Source organism: Bubalus bubalis, chromosome 22, assembly GCF_019923935.1.
Source record: "Bubalus bubalis isolate 160015118507 breed Murrah chromosome 22, NDDB_SH_1, whole genome shotgun sequence".
Classification (NCBI taxonomy): domain Eukaryota; kingdom Metazoa; phylum Chordata; class Mammalia; order Artiodactyla; family Bovidae; genus Bubalus; species Bubalus bubalis.
Window position 1 is genome coordinate 29,270,994 of NC_059178.1, and position 17,301 is coordinate 29,288,294.

At 45.6% G+C, this 17,301-nt stretch overlaps 1 protein-coding gene across 3 annotated transcripts in view; it reads left to right on the plus strand.

Moving 5' to 3' along the window:
• Positions 1-17,301, plus strand: part of LAMA3 (laminin subunit alpha 3) — a 259,558-nt gene that overhangs the window by 158,749 nt on the left and 83,508 nt on the right. For 2 of the 3 annotated variants that reach the window (XM_025273657.3, XM_044934824.2), the window contains 6 exons: positions 245-389; positions 1,248-1,388; positions 2,903-3,064; positions 6,760-6,858; positions 9,269-9,352; positions 15,120-15,350. In XM_025273657.3, coding sequence (XP_025129442.3) covers positions 245-389; positions 1,248-1,388; positions 2,903-3,064; positions 6,760-6,858; positions 9,269-9,352; positions 15,120-15,350 — 862 coding nt within the window. Of the gene's footprint in view, positions 1-244; positions 390-1,247; positions 1,389-2,902; positions 3,065-6,759; positions 6,859-9,268; positions 9,353-15,119; positions 15,351-16,364; positions 16,752-17,301 lie in introns of those variants that run through there. The other variant, XM_044934825.2, reaches the window with a different exon arrangement.

Sequence of the window (17,301 nt, forward strand, 5' to 3'; positions counted from 1 at the left end):
TAGTTGTGGCTCAGTAGTTGTGGTGAGCAGGCTTAGTTGCTTCGTGGCATGTGGGATCTTAGTTCCCCGACTGGGGATCAAACCCGTGTCCCCTTCATTGGAAGGTGAAGTTTTAACCACTAGACCGCCAGGAAAGTCCCTGAACTGGCTTCTGATAAGCAACTTCTCTGCAGCAGTGCAGGTTGGCTTTAGAACTGTGTGTACAAAGGTGATGAAGACTTTTGCTTCCTTTCCTTGAGCACAGATGCAAGCCCAGGATCACGGGGCGGCAGTGTGACCGGTGTGCTCCTGGCTTCTACCGCTTTCCTGAGTGCCTCCCCTGCCACTGCAGCAGAGATGGGACCGAGCCAGGAGTCTGTGATCCAGGCACTGGGGCGTGTCTCTGCAAGGTAATACAGAATGTGCAATGCTGGGGATATGGGCTACCGGCCAGAGTGGAGGGTCTTCATGCTGAGTCATTGTATAAAAATCTGTGGTAAATGAGACTGACCCATGATCAATGATGCTGGGAAAGATTGAAGGCAGGAGAAGAAGGGGATGACAGAGGATGAGATGGTTAGATGGCATCACCGACTCAATGGAAATGAATTTGAGCAGGCTTCGGCAGTTGGTGATGGACAGGGAAGCCTGGCATGCTGCAGTCCATGGGGTCGCAAGGAGTCGGACACTACTAAGTGACTGAACTGAACTCATTGGGTACAAACAGTTAGAAGCCACCCCAGCCTCACTGCTCTTGTCCTTTGGAGGGTCTACAGACCTCTTTAAGAATCTGATGACACAAATGGTCTCCAGAAAAATCGGCACAAACTTTTGTCTATAATTTCAAAACGTTCATGGGTTTCCCTGAAGCCTATTCCTGTCCTGTGGACCCCAGGTTCATCATCTCTGCTCCAGGGTGTTCTGCCAATGACGGATGGGCTCCCTAATCCCAGCAGATGCTCTAAAGTGGTTGTAAGTGGGATGAACTAGTCTCCCCCACATTGTGAACTTTTTGGTGCTGTTTTTCTACCTTCAAGATGCTAAAGGGTATCTGATGAAATTTAGGAAATCCTCTCTTCCATTTGTATGCAGTATAAAATTTAAATAGTTAATGTGGTAGGACAGTTGAACAGCCATATAACTTTGGATGTTTTATTAGCATCCACGTCCCGTTGTCTTATGTTGGTACTTAATTTGTGCATGTAGCTTTCTTCAGTCAGAGACCCTTCAGAAGGAATGATCTCTTCTCTCGTGGTTTTCTTTGATAGGAAAACGTGCAAGGCACGGAATGCAACATGTGTCGGGAAGGGTCATTCTACCTGGACCCAGCGAATCCCAAGGGTTGTACCAGCTGCTTTTGTTTTGGAGTCAGTCATCACTGTCACAGCACACATAAGAGGAGGGCTAAGGTACGCAGGGCATCAGAGGCCTTCTGTTTTTCTTTAGCACTTCTAAACGAGGAAGTGAGGGGTTCCCAGGTGGCACAGTGGTAAAGAATCTGCCTGCAGAACAGGAGATGTGAGTTCAGCTCCTGGGTTGGGGAGATCCCCTGGAGTAGGAAGTGGCAACCCACTCCAGTATTCTTGCCTGGAGAGTTCCATGGACAGAGGAGCCCGGTGGGCTGCAGTCTGTGGGATCGCAAAGAGTCGGACATAACTGAGCACGAGCACGCATAAAAGAAAAAAATGAGAAAGTAATGCACTGGCATGAGACATGAAGAGTCATGGAGGTTTCTGCATCCTGCTGGGTTAGAGTGTTAAGCCCTATGCTCACTGTCCTTAGCCTGCAGTGTTCTGTCCCCAGATGTCCTCACATCCCTCAGCTCACGTCACTCATCAGATCCCTGCTCATGTGTCCCAGTGCTCAGAGAAGCCTCCCCTTGCCACTCGCTGACTCTGTGACCTCGCCTTTCTCTGTGGACTTCATAGCGTGCATCACAGTTCTAACACTTATTATCTCTCTTCTTTCACCACTTGCGTGTAACCTCCTTGATAGAATCCCAGTGCCATGAGCAGGATCTGAAATGTAGTAGTTGCTCAATAAACACTGAGTTGTTCTCCCTTACTTCTTATCTGCTTATCTTCCTGTTTTACTTTCCTTCTCACTTGTTTTACCACATCTTGTCTTTGGCCACTTTTAAAATCAACTCCAGAAAGCTAAAACTTGTGTTGCCTCCATGATCCCATGCTTGCTTGCTTGTGTGAGTCATGTATTTTTTGTTATTGTTGTTTAGTCACTAAGTTGTGTCCGACTGTTTTGTGACCCTATGGAGCGAGTCATGCATTATGTCCAACAAATATTCAAAGAAAGATTTTTGTATCTGTTTTACTGCCTGCCTCCTGAAAGGAGCACAAGCTTGTAGTGGGGGGAGAAAGTTATTTTGTAAATCCACCCTGAAGGCTCCTCTTCTTATCCCCAGGGGACCCCCGAAGCATTATTCCACATCTATGCTTTGTCAGCTCCTTCTTTTTCTTCCCCTCATAATTTAACTCCTCGCTTCCTTTGTGATCAGGGGAGTATTTAATTCTGATGCTCCATTTAGAGAAAAACAACGACAGCAGGCCACTGTACTTCACATCATATTTTTTCTGCAAGGAGCTCACCATTAAAATGCGCCCACAATCCTAGTTATGATCCACAGCCTTATTTGCATATTATTCAAACAGTTATTGGACACCTACTAAATGTCAGGATGTGCACAGGGCCAAAGGATAAATCCCACGTACATATGGCCGCTATCCTTTGAGAACTCCTAGTCTCGATGGGTCAGTTGGGGGCTGAGCGGGAATCAGAGATGAGGAGACACCCGAGGGAGGCCTTTGCAGCAAGGTGGCTGCCCCACGGCTCTTTCTGCTCTTCAAGATTCAGCCATCGCCAGAGGAGCCACGGGCACATGGTTCCATCCCTTGCCTCTGTGTTTCAGCTTGTGGACATGATGGGCTGGCGCCTGCAGACAGCGGATGGAGTGGACATCCCCGTCTCCTTCAACCCCGGCAGCAGCAGTGTGGTGGCCGACCTCCAGGAACTGCCCGCCACTGTCCACAGTGCGTCCTGGGTCGCCCCGCTTTCCTACCTGGGGGACAAGGTAACCACATCCTGCTGTTCTCCTGTGCCCTTGCTGGACTTCCTCCATCACTACCTGGGCACCATTAACCAGATGTCAGGAAGGAATGTTCAGATTACTAAAATTGGAGACCTTAGGTTAATCACGGGCTTCCCACATGGCTCAGTGGTAAAGAATCCTCCTTCCAATACAGGAGACTCAGGAGACTTGGGTTCTATCCCTGGGTCAGGAAGATCTCCTGGAGGAGGAAATGGCAACCCCCTCCATTATTCTTGCATGGAGAACCTCATGGGCAGAGGAGCCTGGCGGGCTACAGTCCATAGGATCTCAAAGGGTCGGACACAACTGAGTGACCGAGCTCTCATGGGTTAATCGCAAATGCAGATGATGGAGGGACTGAAGGTGTTCGTATCTCAGGGGCCCCACAGACATTGCTCACCAGCAAAGGAATAATGCACCAGGTTGTTCTTGGTTTTCGCATAATGCCAAAGAATTTTCCTCCATGGAAATAACCCATTTAAATGATACCTGCTGCAAATGGCACATGTATGCTTTTAAATGCCAGTGCTGAGAATTCTTTGTTTTAAAGCAGAAGAAAGGCCCCTTGTCAGGAACACAAAAGCTGCAAAGTGACTCATGAGCTTATTAAAAGAAGCCCAGGAACCAGTGACAGCACAGCTTTCATTAATAGAGTCACGTGTGGTTAGGAATAAATTCTTTCTTTTAAAAAAAAAATTTATTGGGGTACAGTTGATTTACAATGTTGTGTTAGTTTCTGCTGTCCAGCAAAGTAAATCTGCTATCCACTCTTTTTTGGATTCTTTCACATATAGGTCATTACAGAGTATCGAGTAGAGTTCCCTGTGCTATACAGTAGGTCCTTATTGTTACATATTTTATATGCTGTAGTGTGTATATGTCACAGATGTAGAACACAAGCTTATGGTTACCAAAGGGGACAGGGTGCGGGGGAGAGGAATAAATTGGAAAATTGTGAGTGACGTGGTTAGATGCTCCTCAGGAAGCTTATAAACAAGTTGCTTTTCCTTTGTTGCATAAATTAGCATTCCAGGATCAGGCCACCTACACTCATTTATAAGGACAGAAGTATGAGCCTCCCATAGAAACATCCTCTGGGGACACACGCTCCTGGGGGCCCAGAGTAGAGCTTTGGAGAAGAGGGAGATTTCACAGAGCCCCGGCCAGATGATGCCATGCTCTCACATCTAGAATGACTAGATACTCGGGTCTTCTCAGCCTGAGCCCTCTGACGCTGTCTTTGGGTTGAAGGGCTGTGGGTGCTGACCTGAGTGTGGGGAACATTGCTCGTCTCACATAATCCCACGTCTCCCTCTCGTGACATGCCTCTTCAAGTCCACAGGGCGAGCCCTGTACTTACTGGTCATCTCGTCCTGGGTAACAGACGACCCACAGACTTTGCAGCTTAAAGCAGCAGACCATTATTACCTTGGCCAGTTTCGGTGGATCAAGGTGGCTCAGGGTCTCTCATGAGGTTGTGGTCAAGACGTCAGCCTGAGCTGCAGTCATTTGGGCCTGGAGGACCCATGTCCGCACTCGCTGGTGTGGCTGTCAGCCGGCCTCTGTCCTTGGCTGGCTGTTGGTTGGTGGCTTAGGTTCCTGTTCATGTGAGGCCCTCCATAGATGTGTGAGGGTCCTCATGATACTGCAGTTGGCTTCCACCAAAGCAAATGAGAGAAAAAACAATATTTTTGTAACCTAATTTCAGAAATGACACACTCTAGTTTCTGCTATATTCTATTCTCTAGAACACAGTCACTAAGCCCAGCCTATACTCTGGGAGGAGAATTAAGCTCCACCTCTAGAAGACAGGAGTATGAAAGAATATGTAGACCTGTTTTTAAAACCTTAAATTCCTTTAAAAGCTGTAAAAATAAACTTACCATATGAGCTTGCAGTCTCATTCCTGGGCATGTTTTTCCAGAGAAAAACATGGTCCAAAAAGATACACACACCCCAATATTCATTAATTACTGTTTACAATAGCCAAGACAGTGGAAGCAACCTCAATGTCCATTGACAGGTGAATGGATAAAGAAGATGCAGTGCCTGTATACAATGGAATATCACTCAGCCATTCAAAAGAATTAAATAATGCCACAGATGGACCTTGAAATTGTTGTATGGAGTGAAGTAAGTCAGACAGAGACCGACAAATATCATATAATATTGCTTATATGCAGAATCTAAAAAGATGATACAAATGGACTTAGAAAACAGAAACAGACTCAGGCTTAGAGAATGAACTCAGGGTTTCGAGTAGAGGGAAGGGGCTGGGGAGAGGGACAGATCAGGAGTTTTCAATTGATGTATTCAACCTTCTGCATTTAAAATATCAATAGATAACCAACAAGGACCTCCTGTATAGCATAGGGAACTCTCCTCAATATTATGTAGCAACCTAAATGGGAAGAGAATTTGAAAAGAATAGATGCATGTATATGTATAACTTAATCACTTTGCTGTACAGCTGAAACTAACACAACGTTTTGATCACCTATACTTCAATATAAAATAAAAAGCAAAAAACAAATGATATCAGCCCATCAAAAAAGCAATCCTTACTCTCAAAAGAGAATTCGAGATGTTATCTTGAGTACTTCCAGGCTCTTTGGTCGTAACTAGGTGAAGCTGCGTAGGCTGTAGGCTCTAGGGAAGAACTTCAGTGGACTCCGAGTCTAAGGGCTGCCCCACCTCCCTCCCCCAGTTTATTTGCATCTCAGTAAGGGTACTTTGTCTACCTGCCCTGAGGTGACATTGCCTCTGATTTTCATCCCTCAGTCACTCATTCCTTCTTGATCAGTTTTTACTTTAAGGGGGAGAGATGTCAGGACCAGATGTAAAGTCTGTCCAGAAAGATGCTGTCCAGAAAACCCTGATCATTCACTTCCTCATCTCTGTTACCATCATGCTGCTAATGCAGCACTGAGAGGGGGTCCATATACCTGGTGGTACCGTCGGACATGGGCTTCCCCAGTGGGTCAGCGGTAACGAATCTGCCCGCGGTACAGGAGCTGCCTGAGACATGGGTTCAGTCTCTGGGTTGGAAGATCCCCTGGCAGAGGATATGGCAACCCACTCCAGTGTTCTTGCCTGGAGGATTCCATGGACAGAGGAACCTGGTGGGCCACAGTCCACAGGGTCGCAAAGACTCGGACTTGTGTGAAGTGACATAGCACACACACACAGTTGGACATGGCTCATGCGCCCAAGAGAATGCAGAATCACTTAGGAAACAGTCACCATCTGTGCTCAGGGGAAGTTTTTTTTAGTTTATTTTTGGAAGTTCATCTTGTAGCTGATAGATATTAACCAGTTCTCTCAGCTAAATAGAAAAGCGGTGGCCTAGATTTCCTAGAATAGCTGTGGTTTAGTAGCCATCTAGAATAAAAGGATCTTATTTGTTTCTGTGTGACTATTATTTTTCTTTTTAAGGGAAGTATCCTCTTGCTTGTAAAACCCAATCATCTTCACATTAAACATTTTAATCAATATAAAATGGTATAAAGTAGAGAGTTAAAATACCATCTTCAATTCCACTCTGTAGAAATGACGGCTGTTAAGGGGCTGATAGTGTATCTTCCCAGAGCTCTGTGCCAGTGTACTTCATAGACAAACTGATGTGGCCATGGTGTGTTGCAATGCTTGTGCTATTAATGCTGTTATTTCAATTTTAGGTTTCCTCTTATGGTGGCTACCTCACTTACCAGATCAAGTCGTTTGGACTACCTGCTGACATGGTTCCTCTGGAAAAGAAGCCTGATGTGCAGCTCATTGTAGGTATCAGAGCACAAGCCAAGTGACAGGAAGTGGCAGTTGCAGCTGGTGCCATTCTGGTTTTAGGACATCTTTTCTTAAAAAATAACTTTATTTACATATTTCTTGGCTGCGCTGGACCTTCGCTGCTGCTCAGGCTTTTCTCTAGTCGAGTCGAGCGGGGGCTAGTCTTCCTTGTGATTCAGGGGCTTCTCTTCTTGCTGAGCACAGGCTCTGGAGCATGTGGGCTCAGCAGGTGCAGCTCCCCGGCTCTAGAGCACAGGCCCTGTAGTTGTGGCTCACAGGCCTAGTAGTTCTGCAGGATGTGGGATCTTCCTGGATCAGGGTTTGAACCCGTGTCTCCTGCATTGGCAGGCGGGCTCCTCACCACCGAGCTACCAGGCAAGTAAGTCCTAGGACATCTTGATAAGTGGCCTACCAGAAGTCTGGATTAAGTCGTTTCCAGTATTTTGTAGAAACTCGAAGGGAAGTTGAGAGCATGTAGCACCTCCTCCAGATCCTGGGTGCCTGACCATCCCAGCCCTGAATCGTTTCTCTTTTCTTCCCTCCCAAGAACTTAACCATCTCCCTCCTGGCTTCTCACAATCATTGCCTCATTGTAAACTTGTATTATGTTTCTGTCTTTCAATTTCATTGCACAGATGTTTTTGAGACTTCCCTTTTTGCAAAGTCACATTGCTGGGCTCATGAAGGACAGGTGGTCCCTGTTGTTAAAAAGAAAAAGTGTAATCTAAGGGGAGATGGGCTTCTCTGGTGGCTCAGTGGTCAAGAATCCGCCTGCAATGCAGGAGACCCAGGTTCCATTCCTGTGTCGGGAAGATCCCTTGGAGGAGGAAATGGTGACCCACTCTGGTATTCTTGCCTGGAGAATTCCATGAACAGAGGAGCCTGGCTACAGTCCATGGGGTCTCAAAGAGTTGTGACTAAGTGACTGAGCACAAACACGAGATACTGGGGAGCCCTTTTGTTTTTTTGAGAAGTGACACCCGCATGCTATGCGCAGGGCACCCAGTCCAGAACTACAATCTAGCAATTTCCTTGAGGGCAGGGGTGATATACCATCCTGCTTTGAATCCCTACAATGTACAGAACCTTGAACATGGGATGGGGTGCCATTGCCTAATCTTGACTCTGTTTCTGGCTCATGTGCTGTAATTAATGTGTTGCAATCCCAGCTTCCTGAAGGACTTCTTTGTGTATTTTGTGTAAGTGATGCCTGGAAAACCCCACATGTCTCACGCCAGCTGAGGGCCTTGCATTCTGGTAGCTTTTTGTGTTCAGGCATGGCTGTGCTATGTTCTGTTTCTGCTGGCACCCAAATGTATTAAACTGTTGTTTTAAAAACTCCAAGGAACCTTCCTTTGCAAAACATCTTGAAAATGAAGCACCCAGGACTTTAAAGTCCAAGGAAAAATAGTTCTGCAATAAAAACACTATTATGACATGCTGTAGATCAGCTTCATTATTTTTTTACAGAGCATCTCAAATTCAGGCCATTAGTATGCCTATATTTTACTGCCTCTGTTATTATGCAAACTGTTGGAGCTCATGGAGAAGTGAGGACCAAAATTTCTTCTTAATTTATCTTCAAACTTGGAAAGTAATTTAGGCTCATAAAGCATATACTCTGCTGCTTTGTTCCAAACCACTGAAATTAAAAGCTTATTGGGCATGTTTCTTAGATTAAGGTTTTCAATGAGTGATTGCAGATAATGCTCTTCTTTCTGAAAGGCCGGCTCTGATGAATGAAACCTTTAGGGGTTTGGTGCCCCAGCATAAGAGCTGAGCTCCTCTGTGTGGGTGTGGGGTGAGGGTGCTGGTGGTGGGTGCTGACTGTCCCATTGTGCCCTCAAGAGCTGCTGTAATGGGGACCAGCATGCCGAGGTTGAGTGATGCGGCTGGTGCCTTCAGGGTCTTGGGCTGTGGGGTGAGCCCTGCTGCACGTGCCAGCCCCGCAGCACCCTGTCCATGCCACCTGCACAGCCCACAGCCAGCCTGCCAGCCTTCTGCCCTCCTTCCCCTCCTCACTAACCCACCCACCAAAGCACTTTCTTGCTCCCTGTCTGGTCCTAGACAGTAGGGGAACTGGTCCTTCATGTTATCTGCAAAGCATGTTTATTGATTTTTAAAAATTGTTTCCATCTTTTTAAGCCACTTTTAGTCAAAGGAACTTTCCTTTGTGAAAGTTTAGGAAACAAAGGTTTCCTATTTGGGAAAATGAACTCTCTTAGGTCTTATTATTCCATTTCCGTGTTACTAATCCTTTTGCTTGTCAGTTCATTTCGCAGTTACTTTTTAGAATCAGTCATTTCATGTAAAGCAGATCCATAGACATTTGTTCTCAAATCAGCCATAAACTTCGAAACATGCCGGCCAAGCTACCAACACATTCATATTTGTCTTCCACAGGGTCAGCACATGTCCATCAGCTACCATGAGCCAAACCATCCCCGGCCAGACCGGCTGCATCACGGGCGAGTGCAGATGTTGGAGGTAAGGGAAAAGTGAATGCGAAGTGGTTCTTTCTTTTGTATTTTTTTTTTTTTTTTGGCCACGCTGCAAAGCATGTGGGATCTTAGTTCCCTGACCAGGGATCAAACCTGCACCCCTTGCACTGGAAGCTCTGCAGCTTAGCCACTGGACCACCAGGGAGGTCCCTGAAATGGCTCTTGATAAACTTTTAAGAGTTGGTTTTTCTTTTTACTTATTTTATGAATTTAAAATATTAATTATACTTATATAAATATAATTTGATATATAAATTAGAAATTATATAAAGTATACAGAGCTCCAACCTCACAGGGCTTTGTTTGCACTATCTTTATGGCACTGAAACAGGAGACCGTCCTGTCTCCCATTTTACAGTTAAGTATCCTTAATGTATAAACTCCATGAGTCTGTCATGCTCCGATATAGCTCCCATTTATCCTCAGGATTCTCTCAGTGCCTGGAACCTGGTGACTTTCCAACAAATGTGCTTGGAGTGAATAAATAGAAAAGTCACAAGCACATCTAATACCAAAAGAAATAAGAATCAGATCAGATCAGATCAGTCGCTCAGTCGTGTCCGACTCTTTGCGACCCCATGAATCGCAGCACACCAGGCCTCCCTGTCCATCACCAACTCCCAGAGTTCACTGAGACTCACGTCCATCAAGTCAGTGATGCCATCCAGCCATCTCATCCTCTGTTGTCGCCTTCTCCTTTTGCCCCCAATCCCTCCCAGCATCAGAGTCTTTTCCAATGAGTCAACTCTTTGCATGAGGTGGCCAAATACTGGAGTTTCAGCTTTAGCATCATTCCTTCCAAAGAAATCCCAGGGCTGATGTCCTTCAGAATGGACTGGTTGGATCTCCTTGCAGTCCAAGGGACTCTCAAGAGTCTTCCCCAACACTACAGTTCAAAAGCATCAATTCTTTGGTGCTCAGCTTTCTTCACAGTCCAACTCTCACATCCATACATGACCACAGGAAAAACCATAGCCTTGACTAGACGAACCTTTGTTGGCAAAGTAATGTCTCTGCTTTTGAATATGCTATCTAGGTTGGTCATAACTTTCCTTCCAAGGAGTAAGTGTCTTTTAATTTCATGGCTGCAGTCACCATCTGTAGTGATTTTGGAGCCCAGAAAAATAAAGTCTGACACTGTTTCCACTGTTTCCCCATCTATTTCCCATGAAGTGATGGGACCAGATGCCATGATCTTCGTTTTCTGAATGTTGAGCTTTAAGCCAACTTTTTCACTCTCCACTTTCACTTTCATCAAGAGGCTTTTGAGTTCCTCTTCACTTTCTGCCATAAGGGTGGTGTCATCTGCATATCTGAGGTTATTGAGATTTCTCCCGGCAATCTTGATTCTAGCTTGTGTTTCTTCCAGTCCAGCATTTCTCATGATGTGCTCTGCATATAAGTTAAATAAACAGGGTGACAATATACAGTCTTGATGTACTCCTTTTCCTATTTGGAACCAGTCTGTTGTTCTATGTCCAGTTCTAACTGTTGCTTCCTGACCTGCATACAAATTTCTCAAGAGGCAGATCAGGTGGTCTGGGATTCCCATCTCTTTCAGAATTTTCCACAGTTTATTGTGATCCACACAGTCAAAGGCTTTGGCATAGTCAATAAAGCAGAAATAGATGTTTTTCTGGAACTCTCTTGCTTTTTCCCTGATGCAGCGGATGTTGGCAATTTGATCTCAGGTTCCTCTGCCTTTTCTAAAACCAGCTTGAACATCAGGAAGTTCACGGTTCACATATTGCTGAAGCCTGGCTTGGAGAATTTTGAGCATTACTTTACTAGAGGGTGAGATGAGTGCAATTGTGTGGTAGTTTGAGCATTCTTTGGCATTGCCTTTCTTTGGGATTGCAATGAAAACTGACCTTTTCCAGTCCTGTGGTCACTGCTGAGTTTTCCAAATTTGCTGGCATATTGAGTGCAGCACTTTCACAGCATCATCTTTCAGGATTTGGAATAGCTCAACTGGAATTCCATCACCTCCACTAGCTTTGTTCATAGTGATGCTTTCTAAAGCCCACTTGACTCACATTCCAGGATGTCTGGCTCTAGGTGAGTGATCACACCATCGTGATTATCTGGGTCGTAAAGATCTTTTTTGTACAGTTCTTCTGTGTATTCTTGCCATCTCTTCTTAATATCTTCTGCTTCTGTTAGGTCCATACCATTTTTGTCCTTTATCGAGCCCATCTTTGCATGAAATGTTCCTTTGGTATCTCTGATTTTCTTGAAGAGATCCCTGGTCTTTTCCATTCTGTTGTTTTCCTCTATTTCTTTGCATTGATCGCTGAAGAAGGCTTTCTTATCTCTTCTTGCTATTCTTTGGAACTCTGCATTCAGATGTTTATATCTTTCCTTTTCCCCTTTGCTTTTCGCTTCTCTTCTTTTCACAGCTATTTGTAAGGCCTCCCCAGACAGCCATTTTGCTTTTTTGCATTTCTTTTCCATGGGAATGGTCTTGATCCCTGTCTCCTGTGCAATGTCATGAACCTCAGTCCATAGTTCATCAGGCACTCTATCTATCAGATCTAGGCCCTTAAATCTATTTCTCACTTCCACTGTATAATCATAAGAGTAAGAAATAAGAATAATATAGCTAAATAAAGGAGAGCTTATCAAATTATGTGTGTGTGCATGCTAATGTCCAACTCTTTGTGACCCTATGGACTGTAACCTGGCAGGCTCTTCTGTGCATGGGATTCTCCAGGCAAGAATCCTGGAGTGGGTTGCCATGCCCTCCTCCAGGGGATCTTCCTAACCCAGAGATTGAACCCACATCTCTTACATCTCCTTCGTTGGCAGGTGGATTCTTTACCTTTAGCGCCACCTGGGAAGCCCTATCAAATTGTAGAACATTGTATCACACCTACTTGGTTACAACTATTCCTTTAAACAATGTTCCAATTATATTCTTAGATTTGTCCAGGGATTTCCCTGGTGGTGTACTGGCTAAGACTTCACGCTCCCAATGTGGGGGGACCTAGGCTCAGTCCCTGGTCAGGGATCTAGATCCCACATGCTGCAGTTAAGAGTTCAGAAGGTGCAACTTTAAACGTCCCACGTGAGGAAATGAAGATGGAAGATCTGAGTGCCACAAAGAAAACGTGGCACAGGCAGCCAGAGAAACAAATAAAAACATTTAAATATGTGCAGTGAGAATTGTTAAATATATCCTCAAGGGGATACTTTTTCGAGTACCTTAAACTTGCAGACATGCTGTAACATTTCTGTACTGGTCCATCCATATGGTGGAATACCATTTGGCAATAAATAGAGCAAAAAGTATTGGTAACTTCCACAGTGGATGAAGCCCCAAAATATTATGCTGAAGGAAAGAAGCAAGACACAGAAGTTCACATATTATGTGATTCTGTTTATATGAGAGAGGTTATGCCAGCAAAAACAGTGAAGAACCTCTCCCAATTTTTCCTCCACAAAAGCAATGAGAAAACTGGCAAATGTGGTCAAAGTCAACTAGTTTAGAAGTCTTGACAATTAACCAAAGGCTAGCAGTCATCTGAAAAGCATATATTCCAGAAAAAAAAAAGCCTGAATCTTTTGCCACTAAATACTACGGTACTACATGATCTATGGTTGGTCAAATCGATGCATTTGAAGCCACAGATGTGGAGAGTGGACTGGGAAGATTTTCACAGATTTTTGACTCCCAGAGGGTTGTCACCCCAATACCTGCATTGTTCAAGGGTCAACTCTATATTCCAAATAGGTGGAAATAGGGTTCTGAAGATATTTGCACAGTTGTGTTCACTGCAACACTGTTCACAGTAGCCAAAAGGTGGAAGCAAGTGCAATGTCTATCGATAGCCGACGGGATAAGGAAAATGTGGCACATACACACTGGAATGTTATTCAGCTTAAAAAAGAAGAAAGTTCTGTCATATGCTAGAACGTGAATGAAACTTGAGCTCATTCCACCAAGTGAAATAAGCAAGTCATGAAGAGATAACTACTGTGTGATTCCACTTATATAAGGTATTTAAAGTCCTCAAATTCATAGAAACAGAAAGGAGAATGGTAGTTGCCAGGGGCTAGGGGAGGAGGAAATGGCAGTTATTGCTTAATAGGTGCTGAGTTTCAGGTTTGCAGGATGAGCACGTTCTAGAGATCTGTTGCACAATAACGTGAATATAGTTAACACTACCATACACTAGGCTTCCATGGTGGCTCAGGAGGTAAAGAATCTGCCTGCAATGCGGGAGACTGGGGTTCAATCCACGGATTAGGAAGATCCCCTGCAGAAGGGACTGGCTACCTGCTCTGGTTTTTTTGCCTGGAGAATTCCATGGACAGAGGAGCCTGGTGGGCTACAGTCTATGGGATCGCATAGAGTCGGACAGACTGAGCGATTAACACTTTCACTTCACTTCACCATACTGTTAAAAATGATTAAGATGGTAAATCTTATGTTACATGTTTTTCACCATCATAAAAATAAAATAACATGAATGTGTGTGTGCAAGAAAAGATTGGACTTTGTCACAATTATGAATGTTTAATGAATGATCTGAGCTGTGTGACTTACTCTGTTTCCATATGCCTCTCTACTTTTTTTCACTCCCTTTATGCTTGTACAAGCAAAACTGCATTTTGCAATAAGCTGAACACTGAGAAATCTGATTTCATTTTATTGCTCTTTATTTTCTGCCTTCATTTTTTCCCCCCTTTCTCGTGGCTCTCTTCCTTCTTGGGAACAATCCAGGATATGTGACTTCTGAATGTAAATCTACTGTGTCCACTTACCTATCTCATTTTAGTATTTTCCCTGATGCATACATTTTTATTAATTTTTATTGGGTATCCCAGGTGGCTCAGTGGTAAAGAATCCACCTGCCAATGTGGGAGATGCTGGTTCAATCCCTGGCTCAGGAAGATCCCCTGGAGAAGGAAATGGCAACGCCCTCCCATATTCTTGCCTGGGAAATCCCATGGACAGAGGAGCCTGGCAGGCTGTAGTCCATGGGGTCACAAAAGAGTCAGACACAACTTAGTGACTAAACAACAACCACAAAAAATAGTTGCTTTACAAGGTTGGGTTAGTTTCTGTTGTGCAGCAAAGTGAATCAGCTATATGTATATATATATCCCCTCTTTTTCAGATTTCCTTCGCATTTAGGTCACCATAGAGTCTCTTCAGTAGGCCAATAGTAAAGAATCCACCTGCAATGCAGGAGACCCAGGTTCGATCCCTGGATCAGGAAGATCCCCTGGAGGAGGGCATGGCAACCCACTCCAGTATTCTTGCCTGGACAGTCCCCATGGACAGAGGAGCTTGGTGGGCTACAATCATAGGGTCACAAAGAGTCAGACTCAAGTGACTTAGCACGCATGCATGCAGAGCGTTGAGTAGAGCTCCCTGTGTTATGCAGTAGGTTCTCACTAGTTATCTAGTTATACATAGTAATGTTGAGTTTATACATAATAAACTAGGGAACTAGGAACAGTTTACTATGTATAAACTACATACTATAATCTGTGTAGTTTATACATAGTAAACTAGGGAAGCCTGGCGTACTACAGTCCATGGGGTCACAGAGTCGGACACGACTGAGTGAGTGAACAGCAGTGTTCGTGTATGTCAGTCCCAGTCTATCCCACCTTCCCCCCTTGGAAACCGTTAAGTTTGTTCTCTACTCCTGATGTATTTTCAGTGTCTTTTGTTGGGTTCCTTCTGGCTGGCTGTCTTGCGGTCCCTGGGACTGAGTTCGCTTCTCTGCTTTCACGTGTAGGGAAACTTCAGACATGCCAGTAGCCAGGCCCCCGTGTCCCGGGAGGAGCTGATGACCGTGCTGTCTAGACTGCAAGGTGTGCACCTCCGGGGCCTCTACTTCACGGAGACGCAGCGGCTCACCCTGAGCGGGGTGGGGCTGGAGGAGGCCTCGGAAACAGGAAGTGGACGTCGAGCACAGAGCGTGGAGATATGTGCCTGCCCCCCTGACTACACAGGTGACTCATGTCAGGTAGGAGCTGCCCCTCAACCGTCGAATGCCCTGGAGGGCTCCTGGGGCTGGCGCTCCTGTCTGTTGTCCAGCCCTCTTGGACAGCCTGGAGCCCTCTGACCATCAAACAAGTTTCTGCTGGGGGGTCTAGCGTGTTATCTTACCTGGACCACCTGCAGGTATTAAAAATGAAAAAAAAAAAATCACTTGTCTCAGAACCCATCAGAAGGCATTAGGAGCTCAGTGGATCCTGGGGGCTGCAGAAATCTGGACTTTCCGGGGGGGCAGGAAGGAAGTAACTGTGCACGTCCCAATATGTGAGCCACTGCCTTCCCGGGAGCTGACCCAGGGTCCTCCTGCCTTTCCTTAATCCAGGCCTCTTTCCAGCACCCATGCCCCCACAGAGTTATAGTCCAGAAAACGTCCTGATTCTTCAGGGGACGTTTCAGTCCAAGTTTCCAGCTCACAGCAGATCCTCAGTGGAGGCCCAGTGTGCTGTAACATGAAACTATTTCATATCTCAAGCTGCAAATATTTCCTCTTCCTGAAGAGAGGGAAAGAAAGCACAGTGGGTAGTACAGTGAATAGGAAATGGCAAACACTGTCATCTTGAGAATTCCAGACGCCTGTCGGATATGCAATTAGCAACCTCCTTCACTTCCCCTCCTGACCCCCGGATTGCAGAAAACCCTAAAGGTGATCTGCACATCGGTTCTTTTTTTAACCTGCAGGTATAATATTTTTGCAGATTAAAATGCGACCTATTTTGCAAGTTAAAATATACTCGCTATGGTTTTCTCGGGATTCCTGTCAGGTAACTTTTAGTCTGCAGGTGCCTCCGTTCTTTGTCCCCCTGCCTTCTCTGTCTTTTCTAGCCCAATTAAGTGAAATTCCTAGCCCAAGGGAAGGAGAGGGACCTCTGGCTCACCACCCTCCTGCCCAGGGCGTGTTCTAGGCTCATGACTCAGCCTGTGATTTACAGCTTCGAGTGCCGTCTCAGGGGTGAGGTGGGTAGAAGGTGATGCCTGCCCCACCTGGCAGGAATTACAGAGTGGCGCGCTTCCCTGCGGGACTGTTATGTGCGCGCTCTCCCAGGCTGACTCACAGGTGAAGTTTACAGGTGGGGCCTCCTGCCGCAGACAGCCTGCCTTCTACCTGAGTCAGCCCAGCCTGGGCAGCGAGCAGGAAGGGCAGGTATAAGAGGAAGAGGCAGAGGTCTGCGCGCAGCCAGCAGGACGCCCAGGGACTACGATGCCCCTGGCAGTGAGGTGGTCTGCCCGGAGTGTGGGATGGCTGTGGATCTTTGGGGCAGCCCTGGGGCAGTGTCTGGGGTACAGTTCACAGCAGCAAAGGGTAGTGCTTCCTCCATCTCCGGGTCAAAACCAACTGCAAGCAAGTTATGTGGAGCTTAAGCCCAGCCAGGTAACTGCCCTTTTATGTTTTGCTTTGGGTGGGGAAGGGTTCCCAGCTCCCTGAGATTTCAAGGCAGGGTGATGAGTGAGGAGTGGGTGGGCTGGGGGAGGGGCCGATGGCTCCCGCATCTGCTGACTGGCAGTGTTCATTATGGTGCCTGACAGATCGCTCTCCTGGGCTGTTAACCACAAACCCTATAAACATCAGCCCACCTGGAAATGCCAAGGCAGCTAGAGTTTGAATGCCTGTGGGATGTTCATGTCTAGGAAACTTTGTGCCCTTTCTAAAGAGTCTGGATGCCTGTAGGTTTCCAGGTTCTGCTTGGGAGAAAAATTACCCATAAAGTAAACTGTGAGAATCAGTGAATCCCTGTTTAAGATTAAGAAAATTGATGAGATCAATCTTGTGTAATACCTAACAGATGTGCTTCAATTAGACAGGCATTAAACATTCATAAATTCTGCTTTCACTGTATTTAAATTTTCTGGATAGTACCTGTATATTCACAGAGAAATAAACGCTATGGCTGCTAAAGTGATCCAGGAAACTTGAGAGAGAC